This window comes from Rattus norvegicus, chromosome 1 (assembly GCF_021556685.1).
Source record: "Rattus norvegicus strain SHRSP/BbbUtx chromosome 1, alternate assembly SHRSP_T2T, whole genome shotgun sequence".
Taxonomy (NCBI): Eukaryota; Metazoa; Chordata; class Mammalia; order Rodentia; family Muridae; genus Rattus; species Rattus norvegicus.
In genome coordinates this window covers 236,999,256-237,024,918 of record NC_141534.1, presented here as the reverse complement: position 1 = coordinate 237,024,918, position 25,663 = coordinate 236,999,256, and the positions used below count along the sequence as shown (strand labels likewise).

The 25,663-nt window shown below is 44.1% G+C and overlaps 1 protein-coding gene across 29 annotated transcripts in view; it reads right to left on the bottom strand.

Annotated features, from left to right (window-relative positions):
- The window catches only part of Smarca2 (SWI/SNF related BAF chromatin remodeling complex subunit ATPase 2), a 167,491-nt gene that overhangs the window by 136,678 nt on the left and 5,150 nt on the right, over positions 1-25,663 (bottom strand). For 18 of the 29 annotated variants that reach the window (XR_015632072.1, XR_015632078.1, NM_001004446.2 and 15 more), the window contains 3 exon segments: positions 16,103-16,363; positions 12,091-12,220; positions 5,205-5,654 (listed from right to left, as the gene is read on the bottom strand). Coding sequence is in view for 27 of the 29 variants with exons in the window: in NM_001004446.2 (NP_001004446.2) it covers positions 5,205-5,654; positions 12,091-12,220; positions 16,103-16,327 (805 nt within the window). In the remaining 2 variants the exon portion in view is untranslated. 29 annotated transcript variants of the gene reach the window in all.

Sequence of the window (25,663 nt, the reverse complement as noted above, 5' to 3'; positions counted from 1 at the left end):
CTTCCTGTACTTAGGCTCAGGATGTGAGCCTCATCTGCGCAACTCGGTGCCTGTCCTGCAGGAGGTTTACAGAGAGCACTGGACTCAGGCCACAAACACCACCCCACTGTGCACCAAACGCCTGCGGTTAGCTACCTAAGGCCTTTCCCCTCACCTTCAAACTGAGCACAGGTTGGATTTTTAGCTTGTCTCTCCATTATTTAGGCTTATGGCTAGTGTTCAAAACGCAATCGGCTTCAGCCCTTGTCTGAGGAACCGAAGTAGAATCTGTACTGCCTGTCTCTCCAGAAAGTGGCCCAATCCCATCGCATCCGATATGAAGGAATAGAGCAACAGGCTCACTAAGCACCTGCGTCTTAGCCACACCTGCACAGCATTTCTGAGCACTTAGCTCCAGCTCAACACAGGGTGATTATGCAAATCACCACTCTACTCTGTATTAAAGAGAAATGTAAGTGATTTCTACAGGTTGGAAAAAAAATAAGTGAAGTAAAGAATATTTAAACCGAGCATATCAGAAAGTTTCAGATGCACCCCCCTCACACACACACAAGCATTTAAGATGAGTAGAAAACAAAACACAAAAACCCACTTTCTTTTTCTACCACTATAAGGTTGTTCTCTCACCTTCCCCAAACCACAACTTTTTTCAGTTCTCATTTTTATTCCGCTTTAATCCCTAAAAGGATAAGAGAGAGAATCAAAGCGAAAAGAGAAATGTGTCTTCATTTGGAGCGTTGCCACATGAGCAAGGACGAGACTCTACTTGAGAAGTGGCCAACATGTCGGCTGCTGCCCCGCCCCAGCCTCCTCCAGTACACATGCGCAGTGTGCAGAAGGGCATCCGGCTATGGAACAATGTCACTTCCGGTGAGTTCTAGCTCTGGAGTAGGTCTGGGAAAGGAAGACCAACCCAGTGCTGTAATGTGTTCTCTTTGTTCATTAAGTATACTAGGAAAAGGGACACAAGAATAGAAGAGGCCTAACTACCTTAGGAGAAGTGCGTGTCTTTTTTTTTTTTTTTTTTCTGGAAGATTGGCAGGGTGTTTATGAACAAATACGCTTTTTTTTTTTTAAAGGGAGGGGGATAATTTAATATTGGCTTTAAAAAAATCCTTCCACTATTTAGGTTTATTTTAGATGTCTATAAATAAATGTCGTTTTCCAATAAGGTTGTCTGTCCTTCTATGTCAGATTTCTGCCCACGTTTTACAGGATCAACACTCTCCTGGCAGCAGCAAGGACACGTTGCTCTATTAGAAAGAGATATTTTCTGTCCTCTTTCACCTGTGACCTCCTTGTCCACTTGGCCAGAAAACAATTATCTGCCCAAATATGTCCATTTCTTCCTAAGCATGACAGCTGGGACATCCAAAAGACATGAGCAATGGGGTACTAAAATGAAGTCTTCTGTTGACAGGGATGTGACAAGACAGGAATAGGCAAAGAAGTGGATGATTGAGAAGGGTACCTCCCTTGTGTGGAAATGGCCCAGAAAAATTAAGGCACAGTTAGGTTCAGTTAACATGAAATATCAGTCACATGGATGTACTCAGATAACATAAACTTCACCTTTTAAATTTCACTACTTTGATGGAGAGGTTTCTCAGATGAGGAACTCGTCATCCTTTCTTCATGCTGTGGGATGTTTCCCTGCTCAGTCGAGGTCAGTTAAAAGCTGCTAATGCCTTTGGAGGCCTATGACAGGGCAGGTGAAACTCCAAGACACACTCCATGCACCATGAATTACGCTCAATTGGCAAAAATCCCATACTGTTACCTCTTGGGAACATCACTTTGTTCCCCCTGCTCTGCCTAGGTGCCAGCTATCTGGATGTAACCAGCTGGGCTCTGCACAAAACCCGGTTGTTAAAACCACTCATGCACTAAGATGTGGGAAGCAAAGACCACCAGTTCTGTTAACTGTGTCCAGAGTTAAGCCTGAAAAGAACTTGTGCCAGGAAGCTCTGCTCTCCCCTTTGTGCACAGGAGTGAAGAGCTGAGGCACCTCTACTTTGCAGATCCTTTCCCTGGGTCAAGAAGGAGCCCTTTGGGGGAAATAATCAAGAATATGAGCTTTTGAGTCACAACTGCTAGGGTCTGGATTTGAATGCAGCAGAGGGGGAATGCGCCAAGAACATGGCAGGGTACCGGTGAGCGAGCAGTGTCTAAGCTACATGTAAAAGTTTTCCTTCTTTGTAGCCAAATTCTCTAGAGCTTTAGTTTTAGAGCTTTACGATTTTACTGAGGGTTCAACTTGTCATTTCCCTGCATGAAATTTGGGGTGTCTTTTCCAATGATACTGTTTGGTTTCCTCCATCTATCAAAAGGCTCCCTCATAGCCACGACACAGAAATCTGGGTATGAAATAATTTTTTTCTTTAAAAACTCAACTGCTAAAATAATGATGTTGGTGCATGCCTAGCTTATCCAGAGAGAAGCAGAATGCTACAGGGGCAAGGCTTGCCAGGGCTTCAAAGAAAGAACTGGTCTTAAAAATCACACACGCATGCACGCATGTACCTACGCACGCACACAGAAAAAAGAAAAAAAAAACACATTCTATGTTCTAAATGTCTGTATCTCCCCAGATCCCTATGCTGGAATCTAATTCTCTAAGTAGGTGGTATTAGGAGGTAGAGAAAATTAAGCCATGAGGAAACGCTCTCATGAGGAAGACCAGTGACCATGTAAGAGACCACAGAGTTTCCTCACCCCTTATATTGTGAGAGGATAGAGTACAGGTGCTTTCTACAACCCAGAAAGCAAAGACTCCCCACATAATAAATTTGCCGACATACTAATAATGGTGGAAGTCCCAGCCTCAGAACTATGAGACACAAATTTCTGCTGGTTTTGTTTTGGGCTTCAGTATTATGACAGGGTTTCATACATCCCAGGCTGGGATTCAAACTCATGACATAACTGAAAATGACAGTGATCTTTTGACCCTCCTACATCTACCTCCACAGCTGGCTTAAGACACTCATTAAAAATTATTAACTTTTTGAGTGTATGTGTGAAATATATAAGTAAGTATGTGTTGTGGGGAAGGTGAGGTGAGAAGGAAAATGTGGGTGCCCTGTGTCCTACTCTGTCTCTGCCTCATCCCCTTGAGATCTCTAACCGAGCATGGAGTCCAACCGGCAGCCAGCAAGCACCAACAATCTTGCTGTCTCCCTACCAATCCCTCCACTACAGCACCCAGATTACAGGTGCCCACGACCACGCCTGATTTTTACACATGTTCTAGGGACTTGAATTCAGGTCGTGCTGCTTGCATAGCAAGCATTCTTACCCACAGAGCCATCGCCCCAGCACCTGGACTCATTTTGAATATCAAACCTACAACCTACAAGAGTTCATCTTCCTGGTGTCTCTATTTTTTGAAACTAAATCTATCAGAAAAGAAACACTGACTTGAAAATTAAAGTATTTAAATCAGATATACTAATCAGAATCTTTTCCCCTTACCTGAGTTCCTAAACCTAGGGCAAATATCTCAGATCCATTGTTCTGATGGTTACTAGCTTGTCAGTTTACCCAAAGGAGTGGAAGCCACTCATAGGAGATGGTACTTGTATATGGAGAACATTACAATCTCCACTCTCTAAATCCCTGATCGCTAAAGCATAGCCTCTATTTATCTAGTTCTATTTTAGAACTTAATTGAATGAATGAATGAATGAATGAATGATTAGGGAAAGGGGTCATGTGTGCCACAACCTGCATGTACAGCAAGTCAGGAGACAGCTCTCTGTAGCCGTTTCTCTCCTTCTACCTTTATGTAGGTTCTAGGGATAGAACTCAGGGTCCATCAAGGCTTCTGGAATAAGCACCATCAACCAGAACTACCTTGAGAAACACACTAGAAACGCAAGCTTCAAAGAGGAACACTTTAAAGTCCCTACCAAAATGAAAGAACCATGCCGCCAGAAGGCCAGGCAAAGGACAGCATCGACCCCATCTCTTATGTACTCATAGCTTCTGATTCTTATCCCAAGGAGTCTAAGAAACGGGGCATGTGGACCTGTTACCCTGCTATGAATAAATGCTACCAATGTCTCTGTCATACGAAGCCTTTTATGACAATGATAATGACGATGTAGACAGTGATAATGACGATGTAATGATAGTTAGGCTTCCATATCTGTAAGTCCCAACTCTGTGAATTCAACTAGCCACAGATAAAAACTACTCAGGGGCAAAAAAAAAAAAAAAGAAAATGCATCCATACTGAGTGGGCATAGACTTCTTTTTCTTGTTATTATTCTTTAAACAATACAGTGTATCTACCATTCCGAGAGCATTCACGTCATAGCCTGTATTTCTCTTAGATAATCTACAGATGAGAAAGTACACAGAGAGGAGATACATAGTTTAAATGCAAATGCCTCCCCACATTTCATATAAGGGACTTGAACATAACAGATCTCTGTATCCGCTGGGGTCCTAGAAGCAATCTGCTTCCGACACCAAGGGATGACTGTAATTTGAAGAATAATCACACCTGGGAGATCTACTTTATATTCTCAGGCCAGAAACGACGCTGTGTCCTCTGAGAAATTGGGAAGCAACTTCCTTCTGAATGGTGAGAATGAGATCCGTGACCCCACCTCCTTGTGGCTCTGTCAGAAAACTCCAGTCCTCTTTGAAGCTCAGTCATGGTAACTGCATGGGGTCTATTGTGGGCTTTACATCCCTGACCTGGAGATTCTGGCTGCTTTGTAAGATTTCCCACATTTCCGGCTTTCTCATTTGATAATTTCTTTTTTTTTTTTTTACAACAGGTCTCAACAGATGCATAAATGTTATTCCAACAAAAAGGATAAGAAATAAATAAATCAACAAATATCGAAAGCCTCGGTTGGGGGCCAATTTGAGCAGGGAGTTCTATAGCCGGATGCAGAAGACACAGGGTTTCTAACCTGAAGTACACGGATAGGCTTTCAAGCAACCTTGTACCTCTTAAAAGAGAATACAGGATCTTAGGAGAACGTGCTTAGTGTTTACGTGCTTTCTCCCAAGGTTCCCAGCCTGCAGGAGGGTATCCAATTAAGAAACACTGCTCTAGGACTCTATAGCAGAAACCAAGAATGTTAGCTGATCTCAATGGCTTCTACCAACCTACTGCTTCTGTGTGTAAGAGGCTGCTTATCCAAGCTGGACCGGAATGATATTCATTTAGTTGCGTATTAACCTACCAGATGGTCTATTGTAGCTAACAAGAGCTGGCGGCTGCTGCTGCTGCTGTTGCTGCTGCTGTGGCTGTGCCTGTGTCTGCTGCTGAGGCTGCTGGGGCTGCTGGGGCTGCTGTTGTTGCTGCTGCTGTTGTTGTTGCTGCTGCTGCTGCTGTTGCTGTTGCATACCAGGCAAGGTCCTTTTTCCCTGGACTGCAAGCTGCAGAGTTTCAGGGAGGGGCTGGCCCCTGGCCAACATTTTGTAAGCTAAAATCTGAGCTCGAAGCTGATGCAGCTGTACGGGACTGAAAGGCGAGGGACCTCTGTTAGGCTGGTTCATGGCCTGCAGATCTCCTGGGATGAGTGTCCCTGGCTGGCTCGGCGGCATCTGGGGTGGGGTTGGGCCTCCTCCAGATATAGGGCTGGAGACATGCTCTGGGGCTCCCAAAGGAGATGGATGTGGTGACATATAACCTAAAATAAAAACATAATATCACAGGCTATAGCAGATGACTGAGGGAGGGAAGGGAGGGAAGGAGGGAGAAAGGGAGGGAAGGGAAAGGGAGAGGGAGGGGGAGAGGAAGAAGGAAGGGGAGAGGGAAGAGAAGGGGGAGGGGAGGAGGAGAGGGAGAGAGGGAGAGGGAGAGGGAGGGGGAGAGGGAGGTAGTCTTAGGTACTCTAATAATTTCCTGGTATAACAACACTACATGAGAGAATAGAAACTTAAGGTATTAATAAGTTAACAATCACATATAATTTAGAAGTTTAATCCATAATATAGTTTTCCTACAACTTAAAACTATCTATGTAGGTACATTAGAAAGGACAGGTAAAGATAACTTTAAGACAGTTTACTTAACACCCGCAAGATTAGCACTTCAAAAAAGAGCTATTTCGTTTCCTCATAATAGGTCTTTGACATCCTGTATTCCACACTCACAGAACATCTGGATTTCGCTAGCCCCGTTTCAAACGATCAATAGCCACTTGTACCCTGGAAGGCAAACCGTGAGTGGTTGTTGGACCACCTGCACGAACGATGATGGCGGGCAGTATTCTCCATTAGAAGTGGCTCCAAGCCGTTCAACAAAACATGAAGAGGTCTAACGTGGCTCTGTACAGAACAGGCAGTGTCTTAGGAAGAAATCAAGTGTTATTTGGCTGATTATCATGCAAGCTGTGACTAGCTGGCAATTACCGAGGGGCTAGCGCTGCAGTCACTGTGGAATGGTTGAACACCGCATCTCAACTGAGTTTGCCCAGAAACAGGCTAAACCAAGGGCTGGGCACAGGTAATTTATATGGGAGGTGCTGGGACATTGAGAGGCGTACGGAGAGGTGATATATGGGAGGGAAGATAGCCAATAAAAAAAAGCATTATCAAGCCAGCTGTTGCAGCAGGCCTCGAAGATTAATCCACTGCAGAAGCTTTGGTATACAAGATAAATAAACGAGCTAGGCTTACTCCAGGGAGGGGCTTAAGAAGCTGGGGAATTTCAACTCCTACAGTATTGGTCACTGGTGAAGTCACTAGTCTCAGTGGGGGTCATAGGACACTATTCCACTCACTGTAAGGTAGGAATCACCAGTCAGTGAACTAAGATAATGCCAGCCAACCAGGCACATGTAGGAACACGAATGGCGGAAGGACCAAAGCACATCAGGAAGAGCATAGACCGCCAATATCAATCCTCTGTACAGCCCTTTGAAGAAAAATACCATTGCTTCAGATTCTAAGGTAAGGCTGTAGAGGCTCAGAGTGAGTCACCCAACGTCACACAAGTACATTTTTGTAGCACAGCTTGTTTTGTTTGTTTGGCTGATTTGTTTTATTGAGATACAATTTCTCTGTGTTGCCCTGGCTATTCTGAAACTCACTCCATGGACCAGGTTGGCCTTAAAATCAGAGATCTGTCTGTCTCTGCCTCCTAAGTACTGGGTTAAAGATGTGCATCACCACCACTGGGCCTGTGGCTCAGGTTTTAAAATTGAGTCTGTCTGGACCTAATGCACACACTCAATTTTTGTTGTGCTGAAATACGTCAGGTATTTAAATTTTCAAAAATATTCAGGTCTAACAGGATAACACACACACACACACACACACACACACACACACACACAAACGCAAATGGAAGGCACCGACTTGGGCTTTAACATACAAAATTGAGGGAACAGAGAGTATTTCTCTGAAGGAAGAAAAGACAAAACACAGGAATTTCAAGGGCATCACTTCAGAAGGTTGGGCATGCTAAGTAACACCCACAACAACATACAACTGGGTGTTGTCAGAGGAAGGTCCAAGATGGAGAAAGGAACCAAGTGGCTACTGCCATCCAACAGCTGCCTTAAGTTCACACACTTTTAATAAAGGGGAAGGAGTCCCAAGGCAGAACAGGACAAACACAGATGAAAAGTCCTGATCCTTTGATGAGCATGTGCATTTGATGGTGACTGTAAAGGTCACCACAGGCCAGGCTGTTAGATGCGAGCTGTGTGTTTGAACCCATGTCACATCTATATAAAAGAGTTCCAGGGCCACAAAGATCCAGACATGTGTGGCCATCTGGACCACCTCCATCTGAAGCCAGGAGAAAATAATTGATAGTTACTCTTATCTGTGGTTTGGCTATTTCGAGAGGGGAAACAACTTAGCACAATGCCCTGAAAAGAACTGGTGGTCTTCTATTGACTATTAAAAGAATCGATACATGGGGAGCTCCTAGTCAAGAGGGGAACTGCTAGGTCTCAATACCCACATCCCTTCTTCATGCCAGGGCATGCGACATCAGGGTTGGGCTCTAGTTAGTTGCCTATGTAAGCGAGTCAAGGAAATCTCCTTGAAGTCAGCCTGTTAGACTGCTAACATAAACATTCCAACAGGTTACTATCTGGAACAATAAGTAGGGTATCAATAAGATTCTTAACTTCTGCCACTGATATTTTCCTGTTCATGAAGCTGATGTTCACCCTTTAAGTGTAAGCTGATCAAAATGGCTGTTCACTAAACACCTTTCTTCCCACCTCTGAAACTAGTATAAGAGGGCAAACATACATGTTCATAGTAGGAAGATGTGACACAAGGAGCCGAGATGAGCCAGTAGTCTACTGCTGCCCACCCAGTCTTTTCCGTTTTCTAAGCTGTCAAGTCTAAGGTCATCCATACACAAGTCACAGAATTCCTGATACAGGGTCTAAAATATTGGACAAACCCATATAAACTCAACTGTATTGTGTAGCTTATTGAATCCACTTTTTAAAAAAGACTTATTTATTTTAAGTGAGTGCACTGTCACGTCTTCAGACACACCAGAAGGGGGCACCAGATTCCACTACGGATGGTCATGAGTCACCGTGTAGTTGCTGGGAATTGAACTCAGAACCTCTGGAAGAGCAGTCAAGTGCTCTTAACGGCTAAGTCATCTCTCCAGCCATTTGAACCTATCTTTTAAGTCACGAGTAAAGCTTTGCTATGAGGCTGAGCTAAGAGCAAGGATACAGCACAAAGATGTGACGACTGAGTTGAACAGATGAAGTCAAAACACTGAAGGCAAAACAAAAGAACCTGCCACGGAGAGCTGCAAAAATATTCCAAAGACCGAGATGCTGGATGCAGGTTTGGGCCTCAGCTTTGCACACCTGGGAAGCAAGTGGCAGATCTTTGAAGACGTGGTATCTACTGGAAAGAGTTAAGTAATTACAGATGTGCTACTGAAGGGGATATTAGGACCAATTCCTTCTTGCCTATCTGTGTTTGCTTCTGAGGTGCTAATGGGTAAGTAGACCTCCTCTACCCTGCTGCTCTTTCTATAATGTACCTTGCCATCTCAGACCTAAGATCACAGAGCCAAGGTAGACAGAAACATCTCTTATCGAGCCAATATAAATGTTCCCTCCTTCCAACTGGACTATCTGGGATATTTTGCAACAATAAAGGAAAACAAACCCACATACCTGGCCACTGAGAAATCAACACAGGGAAGCACTGGTAATGTAACAAGAAGGAAACTGGCAGAACAAAATTCATATGGCAGGATCAATCAATAGACTAAGAAATTCTGCCTCAGATTTGATAGAAAGAAGCCGGGGGTGGGAAGAAATTGTTTCCCAGAATTTACAGAAGATGTTAATAGAATCATTCTGTCACCGTGACATCAAAAATGTGACAGTGGCTTAGCTACAATGAAAGGGATTTCTTTTTTCGACATGAGTAGCATCCCATAAAACTTGAGGGAAAACAGAATCTAAATGATGCATCAGCATAACATATTTTGGTAATTATCCTTCGTTGAGAAAACAGAGAGAAGAAATTGCCTCTGAGTAAATATCCATTTTGTGTGAAGATAACACTCCAGATATCACTCTTCTCCAGGTCTTCTTTGATTTACTCATCCAGAAGTGCCACAAAAATAGCGGTTTTCCTTCACTGGCCTTCAAGAGTCATTATCTCCCTGGTTTCACCTTGCCTTGGAGGGAAGTAATAAGTTCTCTGCAATTAATAACCTCAAATTTTTGAGTACTAATTTTATGTACACTTTCTACACTCAACAACATAGGCATGCATATAGATATATATACACACTATATGTATGTGTGTTTATATATGTATATATATATGTTTACATATATATGTGTGTGTATATATATAAACATTCTTAATCCACTGTGTTAAAAATAAACAATGTTATCATTAGGGCTATGAGGTACACAAGTATTTACTGAGGGAAATGGTTTTGCCTTCCAAGCAACACCCTAAAGTACCCTAAACTGTGTTCTGAATTAAAGCTGGCAGCCGTCTGATCAATACTGAGCCTCCCTATACCTGTGCATTTAGAAAGAAGTTTCCACAATGGGATTTTCAAGGTACACACTATTACCAAGCTAAAATTCTTTTCAAATCATTATACAAAATAGAAATGCATTACAGCACCACTGTTGTATTCTTAAAACATTCACTCCCCAGTCTACAGAATCCGCTGACTGAAGCTCCTCCCATTTGCGTGTAATTAACACTGAGGTAACTTCTATAAAAACAGAACTTTTTAAAAGCATGGGTTGTTGTGTATACAATTTGTTTCTGTGTCTAATGGGATACAGTGTGCAGAGTGTATAGAGCATTCTGCCAAGCAGGGTGATCCAGAGGTAAACAAAATCTTACGGGGAGAAGGGGAATCAAGCTATCAGAGAATTCTGAGGAGAAACAAATGTGAACCTGTTCTCAATTATAAAATTCAGGTGTCTTTATTAGTTCCTTCAGGGCATTCACACAGTGCCAGTCACTTCTAGATGTCTGGCAGTGCCAGGAGCAGAAAAAGTTGAAGCATCTGGCTTTAGGAGTTACTGCATGCAATTCTCCCATACCTTCCAGGTACTGAAGCGGAGGTCTCATTATCGCTATGAGTACACACGGCCCCTCAGAATTTAAATGACAAACCTAGAGGTGCTGCTACAATTCATTCTAGTCAAACTTCTCCTTCCTATCCTGCAAAAGGCCTCAATCCTCCAATGCTCCTCTACAAGGTCAAGATTTCACCAGTCATCTGGGATAATTATGCTTGCCCGCCACCAAGACCCTGGGATGTTCGAGATCACATGACAGTGGAAGGGCACCCTAATGTCAGCCTCTGCAATCTGTTTATTTATAGTTCAGAAAGAAGACAGCTATGAGCATGTTTCTTCAAGTCTTCCAGTCTTTTCTATGGTGGATGCCATCATAAATGGAGGAAAACCTGAAACACACCTGATTACAGGAAAGTATGTTCGACATATAAACCACAGGTATCCTGGAAGAAGACCCACATAACAGTGTCAATTGGCACTAGATTGATGCAAAAATGGCCAAGGGGTGATTCTTCATTCAGGCTACGGGCATTTTTAATGACTCCGAAAGAGCTTACTATTCCTTCAGTAACATAGGAAGGACACATGACATAGATGACACAGAGGAGAAAAGAAATTCACACATGGATTAGCTATGGTCAGGGATTGAATTGTCTTGCTACCCACAAAGAAACACATATTCCTCTTTATCTGTGAACGCTACCTCATTTGGAAACAGGGCCATGTAGACGTCACCAAGTTAAGATGAAGCCATACAAGATTAGGGTCCATCTTGATCAAGTATCAAAGAGAAAGAGATACAGAGACAGCCAATGAAAATGCCTTGTGGTGACAAAGGGGCATGGGGAGGCACTAGAGTATATAAGTCTAGGAAATGCCAAGTTTTACTGGCGACCAGCAGAGGTGGGGAGGAGTCTCTTCTGAAGCCTTAAGTGACAGTGGTCTCTCCTGATACCTTGTTCATGAACTTTTAACCACTAGATCTACAAAAGGATAAATTTGTTTTGGCCCACTAGGTTCCCAATTTTTTGCTATGGCAAGCCTAGGAGACCTATAGTCACTGACTAGCAATGGCAAGAGGTTTTGCTGCAAGAAAATGTCACCTCCTTTGACCCAGGGTGTTAAGTGTCAACTCAGGTGATGCAGGTGTTTGGTTCATCTTACTTTTACAGCTGTGCTATTGGTGGTGGCGTGATCTGGATTCCTTTTTACCTTTATCAAATACTGGTTACACATACTCAGAGAAATACGGAAATTCCCCCTTATGAGTTGGGAGTGACGACATTTACCTTACAAGATGAAAATAAGGATTCTCAATAAATGACACAAAGAAGCTCTTAGATGCATCAAGTTGATAAAACTATTAGGATTTAGGAAATAAAATCCCCCAGATGAATAATAATAATTCTTGGGTGAAAGGGGTGGTAGGTTTCTATAGAGAAAGCAAGCTAACTGGGTTTAATCATCTTTAGACACACAGGTTAAGGCGGTTACTAAATTACTACCAGGAAAAACTGAAAACTCTTTGGTATGATATGAAGACAAAATCCAATGTACAGAGGACACAAACCTTGGCTGTGCTGATCCATTGGGCTCTGTGGAGGGCCCATTCCTGGGTGTGGTGGGCGCATACTGGTACCCTTCATGGATCCACAGTGGACATCTTCTACAATCCCCTTGTCATGTATCCCATCCATGGGCTGAAACACGTAAAGCGCATGCATTAGATACCTCTTTAAGGTACATTGTTTCTAACAAGACTGTTAGAAGCCACCCCCAAAGTCTTTAAAGATATGACACAACCATTCACTGTCCATTCTGCAGTCCTATATTTTTGTACTTCATAAATAAATAAAAACAATATTATATCAACAGGATCAGCAAAACCATCTCTAAGTCAGAAGATAAGTTTTTTTAAAAGGGTTGAATTTCATTCTTTGGCCAATGTCATCAACTCCCAATTAAGGAAAAAGTACTATTCACCGGGTAGAAAAGGTTACTCTCTCATACCTCTGTAAATAGCTCTGAAACCTGTTACATACTGAACTTATTCTGGAGTCCAAGTGAAGGCTATGTGAAATGGTGGTGGTGACCTATTTTTCCTCGCTGGAGGGATGAACTAAGGAAAGTTACAAAGTTGAACCAGAAGGTTCCATGGCAGTTGGAAAGAGAAGAACATAAGGAACAGAGAAGCGAAGGGGGTGAGTTTCTGAAAAGGAGGGAGCAAACAGCAGAGAGAGATGCTGCTGCCAAGGGAGGGAACCCAGAAGAGGCTAAAGGCACAGGCCAGAAATGAATACCAAGCACAAGGATGAGATGCTGGACCCGGGTCCCGGAGCATGACAGACATACAATAAATAGCTATTGAACTGATGTTAATCCAATCCAGAATCGGGCCATGGAGCATGTGTTTGGAAAGGGAAAAGTCTATTCTTCCCCCAAAGTGTAATAGCAATTTTCAAAACAGCCTGAAAGGAACATTTCCAAGAGTTTATAAAAACCAAATGACTTCAAGCAAGAAAAGTATGAGTGTTTGCAGTTTTGGAGAAAAGAAAGTTAATTTCTGCAGAGTCAAAAGCACGCGCTTGAAAAGAGGGAAATTTTACCATAAAGAGGATGTTCAGAAGAAAAATGGGAAGAATCTGGTATAAAGGGTGTCACTGAGTCTGTTACGTAGTAATAATAGAGAGGAAATCAGCGCCATGCAGCAGATGGATTTAGGCCGCTTGTTTACTTATTTTCAGTGATGTTGAAAAGCCGAGGCTCAGAGGGAGGTGGAGGAGGAAGACAAGGAACACAGAGGCCTGAAAAAGGAGGAAGAAAGTGGAGGCATCTGGCCAGCAGGTGTGAGCTCCAGGGGTTCACCCAGGTCCTCAGGCAGAGAGCTATTGGAGGGGCTGCAAGGGAGGGAAAGAAAGCAGGGCGCAAAAATCTTCAAGGCTGAGAAAGAAAAACTGCAAAGCTCACAGGTAAGACAAACACAGAACACAAAAGAATTACCCAAACTCAAAACAGAAAGAGTGTAGAGGATGTGGGAGAGGTAAAGGTCATAGGAAAGAAGAGATGGGTCAGAAGAAATGCCAATCAATAAACCCGTCCAACAGAAAAGCAGGACACGGCCAACCCTCACCCACATACTTAATGTTTAAATGCTTCAATCACAAAGGTTGACTAAACCTATCCTCGGCTTTTTTCCTCAGGTCATCTGGAGGTTTGGTAACACACAGAATCTACAAGGGCAGGACAGATCTAGACTACACCTCCAAGTTAACATGAGATGATATAACATGAGGCTTGACTTGATATTCAGTGACATCAGGATGTCAAGTTGTCACCACATAATATGCCATGGAAAGTAAGAACTTTAGTTCTGTAGATATTTGATGAGATAGGCAGACACAGTGGCACAGAGAAGGAAAGAAGATGGCAGGGAGTTCAAGGCCCTCCTGGGTTACATAGTGATGTCCAGGCCAGCATGAGTTACATGAGACTATCTCAAACAAACAAGCAGAAGGGGAGGAGGATACAAAGTTGGGGACAACTGCAGATACATTATTGAATAAAAAGGGGATGCTTTGGAATAATAAATAGAAAAGGTATGGTTCTGTGAAGAGAAAACCCCTGCCCCTGTCTGTGCATGCCTGTGTTGGTGCTGTCCTTAGAGAATATGGGAAAAATGGCACGTGGAATGCTTGTACAACTGTTTCCTTGGGTAACTGTCTCATTTGTCTTGGTCCCGTTCCACTTTTCACAATAAGCACACACTACATTCCCGATTATAAACCTTCACTTTGGCTTCCTCATGCCTACCTTGAAAATGACAGAGTCCTAGTAAATGAGGAAAGACCCACCCCTTTCTAAGGGTGATGCTTTTCTTTTAATCAAGTGTCTTCTATCACTTGTCTACTGTGACGGCTAACTTAATACTTTGCCTTGACTAAGACACAGGCATCCAAATTACTTGGGTAAGCATTATATCAGGGTTTGTCTCCTGGGGATTTTCCAGATGGGATTAGCATTTGAAAGTAAGCTGAAGAAAGCAGAGGGCCCTGGCCTAAGCAAGCAGCAGGCATCGCCCACAAGGTCAGAACCTGGGGACAACAGAAGGTCAAGGTCAGAAGGAAGCCTATCTTCTGACCTAGGCTGGGAGTTTGTTTCCTGACTTTGACTAGGGCTTCCAGGGTTGACTTTCCTGACTCCCAGGCCTCCAGACTTGGATGGGAACTAAACCCCGTCTCTATCCTGCTGACTATAAACTATGTGACTTGTCAGCCTTCAGGATCACATGAGCCAATTAACTCCTCAGGATACACCTTGAATCTCATTGGTTCTCTTTCTCCAGAGAACCCGGTTGCACCTGCTGCTATGCGTACATATATTGCTGCCCTGTGGTGTCATCTACAGGGACTTAAAGACCCTCTGGTCTCATGAGACAGAACCTTCAAGTAACACATGGTGGCCCTGTTGGTTTGCTTTGGTTACTGCTACCCCTCAAAGCAAACAGTCTAAGAGGAGTGTTCTTTGTCAGAAAAGCTATCCTTAGCATCTCCTAAAGGGCTCTGCGGAACAATACCTGTGTGCCGATCATCCTCCTGGTAAGGCTCAAGGTCTCCTAAACAAAGAGGCTTGACACTATTCTGGGGAGGGACAGTGGATCCCCAAGATTCCCCACTGCAGCTCATGCAACACGTTGGACACAGAGCAGGGCTGTTGAGAGTCTGAGGCCAAGCCTGAGCTATCTACGCATCTCAATAAAGCAATAAAGAGATTTCCCCATAAACCATTACATAATAAAGTCCTTTGAAAATATACTCTCTAAAGATGTGTGCATGTGTGTGTTTGTGTGTGTGTGTGTGTGTGTGTGTGTGTGTGTGTGTGCGCACGCTCGCCATGCTCGCCCCTATGGGCATGGCCCAAGGAGTCCAGAAAAGAAGATCACATCTCTGAAGCAGCAGTTACAGGCAAGTGGGAACCGCCCAATGGTTGTACTGCATCTTAGCTGCTAATCTATCTCTCCAGGACCCGAAATATCTTCAGAAAACATCTTTTTACCTTCACGCCCACAGATCTAATTTCATCAAATAAACCTCAACATTTTCAATATATTTATTTGTGAGTGATTTAAATTACATGAGCGATGAGGGAGGGAAGTCTACCTTACTGAGGTACACATTCACCAAGACAAAATACCTTTAACCCACTAATCCCCAAACCTGTCCGAATTGCATGTCAGACTGTGTTTGAAAAAGACAACACCTTTACTATTGAGCCATCTGTACCAACGGAAAACACAGCAGTGGGAGTATGGTTTACACCAGGTCAGGGATGGTTTTTGTTTTGGGCTTGGTTGTGGTTTGGTTTCTTGAGACAGAATCTCCCTTCTACGATCCAGGTTGGTCTCCAATGCATGATCTTTTTGCTTCAATCTCTCACATACTAGGATTACATTACAGGGATGTTTTTAATAACACACAGTTCAACATATCTCTAGCCAGATCCTCATGTTAACAATAGGAGAAAGCTCAGAGTCATCGGAAAGCCCAAGAGGACAGGTCAAGTGGGAGAGAGGCACAAAACCTTACCTTATGCAGCTGGTGCAAGCCTTCCTGTGGGAAGTCTGCCGAGCCCATTGTCGACATAGGATGTGAGACACTGGGAGGTCCAGGACTGGGCCCCATCATACTGTGCACAGAACCTGGGGACGGTCCTGGTCCTGGACTAGGCCCCAGAATTGGTCCAGGAGAAGGTCCAGGCCCCGGGGAGGGCCCAGGATGGGGCATTGCAGCTGGGTCTGTGGGTGTGGCCATCTACGTCTCCTGACTCTGCCAGTCAGCAGACTGACACTAAGTTGGGGAGGGGGGGAAAGAAGAGAAAGAAAGGAATGTTTTAAACATGATGTGAAGGTCCAAATAAAACAGTTAAAATCTGATGGTGCCATTTCTGTAACTAACATCAAACAGAGCAGCCCCGCCTCCTCCAGATGTTTGAATGAATGTGATATATAACCCTGGGCCCAGGCTTTATGAAGACCACTTGTTTTAAAAAACACAGACTTGAAGTGATTCCCCCGCATGATAAATCATCCTGAATAGAGAGAGACTCACTGGAGCAACTGGAATATAACATAAGCAGAACCTAAACAAGTATGAAATTTATTACTAAACACAACAGGTACTCTCCATTACAGGCTGACTCGGACACCTCTGAAGTCATTAAGCCCCCCACTCCCCCAAACCACTAAAACAGAAAATCATCTGCAATTAAGTATACAACCAAGACTTACTTTCATAAGCTAAGAGGCAATAAACCTCACGAGGATTTCTAGACAGGGCTAAAGGGGAAAAGATACAAGTCCATCAATTGATAATAATAATAATAATAATAAAGAAGTCTCAATTATGGAAAAGGAAGAAAAAGAAGACACATGGTGGCACACATCTTTAATCCTAGCACTTGGGAGGCAGAAGCAGAAGGATCTCTGAGTTCTAAGCCAGCCTGGTCTACAGAGCAGGGTCTAGGACAACAGGACTACACAGAGAAACCCTGTCTCAAAAACAAATTCAAAACAGAGAGGGGGGGGGAGGAGGAGGAAGAAGAGGAGGAAGAGGAAGAGGAGGAGGAGGAGGAAGAGGAGGAGGAAGAAAGCTACAGGGATCATACAAACATGGGCTCAAATATATTCAGACACAATTACTAGATAAGTTCTTGTCTTGATACTTCTTATAGTCAGATAATACAATACATGTAATACAACAAAATCCCAAACTACCACACAGCTGCCTGCCTTACCCACCACAGCTATTGGACTTCATGTAATCAAGATGAACAAAGCTGCGGTCCTCCTCCCCGGAGGAGTATTGAAACCAAAACCACTTGGACAGTTGAGTCACATGATTCGTGCTAGGCCTCTGGTCAAGGATGCCAGGGTGAAGTGTGTGTGTCTGCGAATGGACATTCTGTTTCTCCAGACTTAACAGAACACTCCTCCATCACCCAGCCTCCAAGCTTCCTGGCATTTCCCCAGTAGAAATTGACTAGCAGCGTCAGTGCACCTCTAATAATAAGTCAAAATGAGTAAATAAGAAGTTTTCCAAATTCCGGCAGAGATCAACCATCCTAGCAGCATAGCTGAGTGCCAGTGTGATGATAATGGTTCCCCATTTAGGAGTTGTTCTGTAGGTGCACGTGTACATTTTTGTTGTCAACCTCACATGACAAAGATGGCTCCCTCTAAGTGACTCACCTACCCTATAACGGCAGAGATGCAATAGACCAGCCAGCCTAGTCACCCATGGCTCCTTCACCATGAAGTGGGAGGCGAGGGGAAAGTACAAAAGGCCACATCAGCTCCATTCCTGTTTTCTGACTGAACCTCTAGAGAGCAAGGCCCATGGAGGCAGAGAGCCTTGCTCCTCACTCCTGTGGCCCCAGCACCTTCTATCTGCAAAGTACTATGGGCTCAGGAAATGCCTGGCGATAGCCAGGCGTGGCCATTCACACCTGCAACACCAGGACTTGGGATACTGAGGAAGCATCCCTTGAGAATTCTAGGCAAGCCTGGGCTACCGAGTGAGACCATGCCACGAAACAATCACAAACAAACAAACAAACAAAAAAAAAAAAAACTCAACGAATGAAAGAAAAGCAGGCAAGATTTCAAGGGCAAGTAGATTCAATAAACTCTGTGAATAGAAACTAAAGAGTAGCCAGTGTTTGAGGGGTATAAATAAAGAAATCTTTAAAAGGGTATGCAGAAACATAGGCGACTCATGAACAAATTAAAATGGGAACTCAAGACAAGTGTTTCCTCAAACACAGAAGGGCCTGGGTGAATTATAACCTTAAATACCCTATGAACCAAATGTATTCATTTATTTTACGACTAACAAAGCACAGGGAAATAACCGTTGTGTTTACCTTCCGCCTACCTCCCACATAAACACAAACATCTTCCGTCAGCATTTTAAACTTCGGAAGCCGACGTCAATTCACTGGGCACTACAAGTTATAATGTTCTGCCACGTATATCAACAAACTGATACACCCCTTTATTTTCTAGTGAATTAAAGGAAATTACTTAGTTCCTGTTACGGTTTGTTGGGCAATTGGCTCCGATAGGTATTTTGGTAATATAGCACAAGATCGAAGATTCAAACACTCAAATCAGCCTGCTACCTCTACCTCTTGTGTTTTCCATGTTTAATACAAATAAATCCCTTTCTGTGTTCTGTATGTATCATCACCTTTGTCTGGGATCTCCGAGATGTAAAACACATACAACTCCAGACAACCCCCCGCCCCCGCCTTTCTTTTAAGGAAACTGAAGTTTCTCATGAGGAAAAAATATATTTGGAGGGAAATGGGAAGTTACAGAACACATTAAGTGGAATCTTAACATAGGAACATGATTCATGGGAAACGCCATAATAAGAGAACCCACAGACTGATGGATCTAATGAATATACAGGTCTACGAGAAGCCATATAATTTAGCTCTGGGTCATGTCAACAGGGAATGGTAAAGGTTTAGACTCTCCAAACACGACCGGAGGTGATGATGGCTGAGCTCCAACTCAACTATGAATCCAGACATCTGAGTGCCACCTCCAGTCTTGGGGCCCAGGAAAAGAACCTTCCCCATGGCTTCCCTTAGCTCCCTCTAGTTTTAGGATGGGACTATCTTAAAGATCCTCTCCATCTATCTATCTATGACTTGGTGTCTACCACCATCCAGAGAATCTCAAAGCTCCCATTCCCATCCTCTGCTTGCTGGAGCTCCTGAATAGGCTTCTAGGCCAAAACCAGGATGGTCCGTCACTCAAGTACACACAGGGAGAAGAGTGGATGCAGGAATCAGTTCTGCTCTTATTCTTTCTCTACATTTCTGGCGGCAACTTCATTCTCCAGTTCAAATGCACCCCAGTACGATCCTATATTGTTATTATAAAGACCCGTAGGGCTACAAATCCTAGATGCAAATCTCAAGGCAGGGAGCTTGGTATCACTGAGTCAGCAAGGAGCAGTTCCAGTCTAGGTCTGCTGACTCAGCTCTGTCCTTGTGTCCATTCAAATCCTTGCCCCTTTCATCCTTCCTCAAAGCACCAGATGGGAGAGATAAGGGAATGGTCCCATGAACATGGTGGGAGAGGAGCAGGGCTAATACCAGAGGATGTACAAGGGATAAAACTGACACTCGATTTTCAGTTTGCACTGGGGACAGAGATTTACATTGTCTCAGAAGGGAACAACCTAGTCCAGAATGCTGTACGTAAGACACCAAAGGAAATCTGCCCGGGGGAAGAGCCCAGTTGCCGCCCATGCACAAGCAATACAGCCCCCTTCCCTCCCTGCCATGTTACTCTCTGCCTCAGACTAGGACTCCCAGAGAGCCAGGCCACTGTGTTCTTGGCAAGAACTCCTCAGCAGTACGCCCTGTCTACTTCACCCAGACATTCTTGCCTTTACAACTGAGGAGTGTGCGCTTTTAAAAATAAAAGCCCTTGGTGGTTGCACTTCCCTCAACCCCAAATCCCACAGTCAGCCTAAGTCTCCATCTCCCTCTCCCTCCATGCTCTCCCTCCATGCTCTCCCTCCATGCTCTCCCTCCATGCTCTCCCTCCATGCTCTCCCTCCATGCTCTCCCTCCATGCTCTCCCTCCATGCTCTCCCTCCATGCTCTCCCTCCACATTCACCCTGGAAAGGCTGAGCACCTCCATCTGCATATTAAAAGGAGCTCAACTCCACTGAATTTTAAGGGTCACCACTCCAACTATGACAACCTAGGCAAGACTTAAGTCTCTGGCCTAATCACAATCCAGGAAATTCCAAGGACCTGCACGTGGCTAATAGGACCTAAACATACCTGAGAAGCATCATCATCATTGTAGTCCTAGGGAGACACTGTATCGGGCTCCCATTGCAAAGGTGAAGACGGGAAGAAACAGCTTGGCTTGTCCAAAGTCACATGGATCACAGGATAAAATCTCCTCATAGAACCTTTTCTCCTTTGACTTTCAGCCCACCAACCAAGCAGGGTGTCTATCAGGGCAAGCCAACCACCACCAGAAGAAGGCTACCAGATCCCTCTCTGTACCTTCCTGCTGAGTTTAGGGAGCTGGATGAAGAAAGGCCCAAGTGAGGGAGTTGCTGAGTGAATGTGTATTGTTCACACCAGCATGGTCACTTCAAGCACCCCAGAGTCTTGTGCAGAAGACTGGCAGAGCCTTAGTGTGTCGGGGGGTGGGGGGGAAGGGCTAGTACAAATATTGGCAGTGCACAGAAAATGTTCATCATCAATTTCTCTCCCCCACCCGCCCCAGATGCTTCGAGTTTCAAGACTGTTCCCTTCCAGAGACTGCTCCGACTGAGATGAACTAAACCTGCCTTCTTGATCCAGCTGTCTACCATAAACTGTGCCTCCTGGTTTATCTGTATGTCACAGGCCCACCTCACTGTCCAGCTGTAAGCCATAACCCCGCCTCTCTATATAATAAACATGCTGACTGTCCAGGGTGCTGTGGTTTCTCCTGAAGAATGTTGGGTCCCCTGTAGATCCCAGGTTACTGCCCTTGCTCTCTGTGCGTGTCTCTTATCTCCTTTGTTCCCTTGCTGCCCTAGTTGGGTCCAAATCCCTGGGAGGCACAAAAGGATGGCACCACCAGAGCCCTGATGCCCACTAGCATCAGGTCCATCTCCTCTTCACTGCCTTGGAGATGAAAGGAAGGGCAAGGATTCCTAAGGATACAACCAGGAGACCATCTGGCCAATCCCTCGGCCTTGACCACACTGATTTAGGGATAACATGCCTCAGCTTGAGCCCGGCAGCTCTGTAATGTGTTCCACTACTGGGCCAGACAGGGATAGAAAGTGGGAGAGACAAAGAACAAAGATGGAAACATGGCAGAGGTGTTTTGCAATGGCTCGTCTTGGGCTAGGACAGTGTGTTTAGTTATCAAGGGATGAAATAAAGAGGAGCCAAACCCCAAAGAGATTCCGAAATGAAGACATCAGTGCCTGAAAGGGTCATGATGCTTAGTTCAACACCAAAGGATCAATTTTCCGTATTTATTCTCAGCTCTACAGAGTGTTCTAGGCAGAGGGGAGTTACAGGAGATCAATAAGGAGACCCACACATACACGCATGTACACGCAAGCCCTGGAATCCAGAACACCTAATAGGAAACTTGTACCTAGATGGCAACAAAAAGAAAAGGTGGAAGATCTTCCGAAACTAGTATGGGTCTAGGTAAATGCCCCCAAGGCAATATCAGGGTGGGGATGACACTCAACGAGGAGTAAAGGCATCAGGGAAGCCATATTGGAGATGCTAGTATTGTGGTCCGACTTTGAAGCTTAAAAATAAAACCAAGCAGAGATGGGGATTGCTCAGTAACTTGGACAATACCTCCAAAGCTGCCCTCGCGCAGAGTTCCTAAGGAAGCTTGGAGAAAGCCCAAGTCTCCAGCCAATCTTTCCCACAGCTCACTTTACAGGAAGGCTCTGAGGGCCAGGCTAAAGGTGGACCATCATAAATAAGAACTTAGTCCAAGGCCTAAGAATAACTCAGCCTTTCCCAAGCATTCTGGCTGTTACAGGAGAGCGATAAGACTTGGCAGCTAAGTCAAGATAAGGGTCCTTTGTGTCTGTCCGCTGACTCAGAAGCCTCTGGTCAGGAGGACTGTGTCTCTTCATTCCACACACCCTTCTCTGTAAGGGAACTGAACTCCTTCACAAGAGGAAGCAACCTCCCTATAACTGGACAGAGCCCCATTAGTGTAGGCTGGTGGGCCTTACATAGGACGGCAGTGAGCATAAAGACAATATAAGTTGACCAGGAGCCTCCTGTTCTGCCTTCTGGTTAAACACCATGAAGGACCACACCGCTGCTTAGCCCAAGAAGTGCAACTTTATAAACTTCATAACATGATCTGTGATGGCGATTTCATGATATTGAAATGTAAGCGATCCCACCCAAACCCTAGAAAGGCATTGACAGCGCATTCTCAGGGTTATTCACGCTGGCCTGCCGTTCATCTCAAAGTCATATATGTTTTCAGAAGTGCTTGGATGAAAACTTCTCTGCTCACTGGGCTCCTGTGAACTCTCCTTCATCTTTCAATCAGGGAAACAAATTTAGGACATGCCTGAGCTGCTGCCCTGACTTTAAATAAACTGCCTTGGGACTGTCCTTGCCCAGAGTCAGACCTGGCAAAAGCTGGGAGGAAGCTTTTGCAGGGGGAAGATAACAAACTGTGCAGACTTGCTAATTACCCTCCCACCCCAACCCCCATGGGCTCCAAGCACTGGCTCCAAGCACTGCCCGTGCAGGATCCTCCCTTCACCTTATCACTCCCACAGAAACCTGAGTTACCACCCTAGAGGAGTCCATCTGTGATGGCAGTCTACTTCAAGCCAGTGAGGACCAACAATGTTCCCACGCACAATGCTTATCAGAAAACCCAAAATGTGTAAGAGAACTCTTCAATACAGAAACAACACACCTCTCTAATCTAGGGCTCAGGGACTAGGGACTCTCAAAGGTGAACTCACTCCTACAATTCCCTTAAGTATACACCATTGGGCCATGAGCCATTAAAGAAACCAACAAATCAAGCCATCACAAGGTAGTTTGCAAAGTAGGCATCATCCTGAAGTGTAGCCACTCATACAAGGTGTAGGTACGCCCCCTTCCCAGTCATGGAAGGCTCTTTTCCAAAGCAATCTCATCTTAGGATGCTGACAACAATCAATGGTTTCTACTAAGAAAATTTCATCTATGCACTAACAATTTTTTTAAAAAGTATAAAATTCATGCTTTAAAATTGGGTTGACAGGCTCACTTTTTCTCAGGAGTAAAACTCAACATTTAAGCTTCCATGAGGAGTGAACCATGTATGTATGATGGACAGTCTTACAGCACTGGGGACTGATCCAAGGACATGAACCTAGCAAGCACACATTAGGTGATCCTTCTACCACCAAACTACACCTCTAGCCCAGCTTATCTTTAATATGCCCAATGTTCCCTGACCAACATAGTCCCAATCAGAACTCAACAGTGACTCCCCTCAAATCCACGACAGTAACCATCTACAAGTCTGTCATCAACAGGTCCACTGAACCTCTTTGGAGTTTCCAGTTCCTTGCCTACCACTGGAGGCACACTGGAAAGCAAGCAAGCGAGCTTAGATTTGAGATAAACCAAATAAAATATAAGGTGTACACAACATCCTGGGAGCTTATTGTATACAAATGCTTGTCGCTGCCAGAATCCTAAGATCTTCAAGTGACACTTCGAACTTGAATATACAAGTTACCAGATTAATCCAAAACATAACTTTGTTCTTGAATCAGTATGCTTGGCTCACAATTTCTGAGAGGAGCTGGAGAGATCACCCAGTGGTTAAGAGCACATGCTGCTCTACCTGATGATAGAGTCCTAGTACCTATTAGGAGGCTAGGACTATTCACCACTTCTGTGGGCACCAGGCACAAACACAGTACACAGGCATGCATGCAGAGAAAACATATATACATAAAATAATAAAACTAAAGTTATAGAAAATCAGACAGACAGACATAACTCTGAGATCCAAGCCTTCCGAAATGCCAGATAAAAGACTCATGCTCTAGCCTGTAAGTCTGACTTTCTACAATCTCAACTTTACCTTATAAAAGCTCTCCTTCGCTGGGACCTCTTGGTTCAGGTAACCAGGTCAAGATAGGTAGAGTGGTCTTCCCAAGGCTTGTTCAAGCTTAGTCCCTGTGAGCTCAGACCTATGTGATTGGCGATGACCTACACTCACCACCCCCATCTCTGCTCTGTTCTTCCGCCCTCTCATAAAATGTTATCTGTCCCATGAAGTTGAGAGCTGGTCCTGCTCTGTCACAGGGCTCAGCAGGCTACTTGCTTCCTGTTTAGATGCTCGTGTACACTCTGGAAAACACTACTTCTTACTGACCACTGATTTTTTTTTTTAATAGAATTTTGGACTTTGCTTAATGTCATTTCAGAACAGGACAGCAAACCACAGAATAGCTGCAAAGATTTGCCAAGCTATTATGTGTCCAGTTGTTAAAAAGCCTGGGGGCAGGAGAGGCTTTCCTCCCGGACCTTCAATTTCCAGAGGGATGGCCAGTCTCCCAGTGGGATGGCAGAGACTGCAGTATACCACATAAATACACAAACATCTCAAACAAGAAAAGTACCACTGGCATGTAAACCCTCAGAGAATCCACCCCCTGCCTCCAGGTAAGCAACATGTGACAGTTCTTCTCAGCCATTTTTTTTTAAATGTAATTTTAACCCCCAAATGCCAAATCCAGTATTTTGCTTTGTTCTGTAAAGAGGAAAAGAGTGTAATTACACTTTAATGGCTTTTGAGCTAGGTTTTATTTCAACCTCAACTTCTGGGGATTCCATTCATCAATTACAAACCCCAGACCATACTTGGATTAAGTAACTTGTTTTCAAAGTTTCTAAGGACAGTAGTGTAAATCTAGATCATGTACTGGTAGGGAACTGAGGCTTGCCCACCTAAAAATGCTGTACTCTTAGATGCTATAAATCACATAGAATTATAGCCTGATTATACCTGTCACAGTGCCCCACAGGCCCCAAGCAACCAGTAAAATATCTCCATTCATACGAAGTTCCCCAAAAGTCCAGAAATAAATCATGGGTTAAGGATGCCATTCGGTTGGTGGAGTATTTGCCTGGCATGCACAACGCCCTGGGTTCTATCCTTAGCTCTAGGTGTAGTGATACACAGCTGTAATTCCAGTAGAGATACAGCGGCAGGAAGATTGTCAATTCTGGGCCTGTCTGGCATACATACAGCTTTGTCTCCAAAAAGCAAACAAATAAAAAAATCAAAATCTACATCCTTATCCAATGCATCATGCTAGATGATCACACGAGAGAATTAATGAGGTGGTTCTAGTCAGTGTTTAAAAACCTCATCATAGTAGCTACTGGCTCCCTTAGACAGTTTGCTGAAGTATAATTATTTAAATTATATTTAAAAAAATTTAGTACTTGAAAGTGCAGGTATATCCTAAACACTTTCAAGGAAAGGTGCTAAAAATAATACAGAAAATAATAAAGATATAATAAACAGTAACAAAGGCATAAAGTCTTTCAA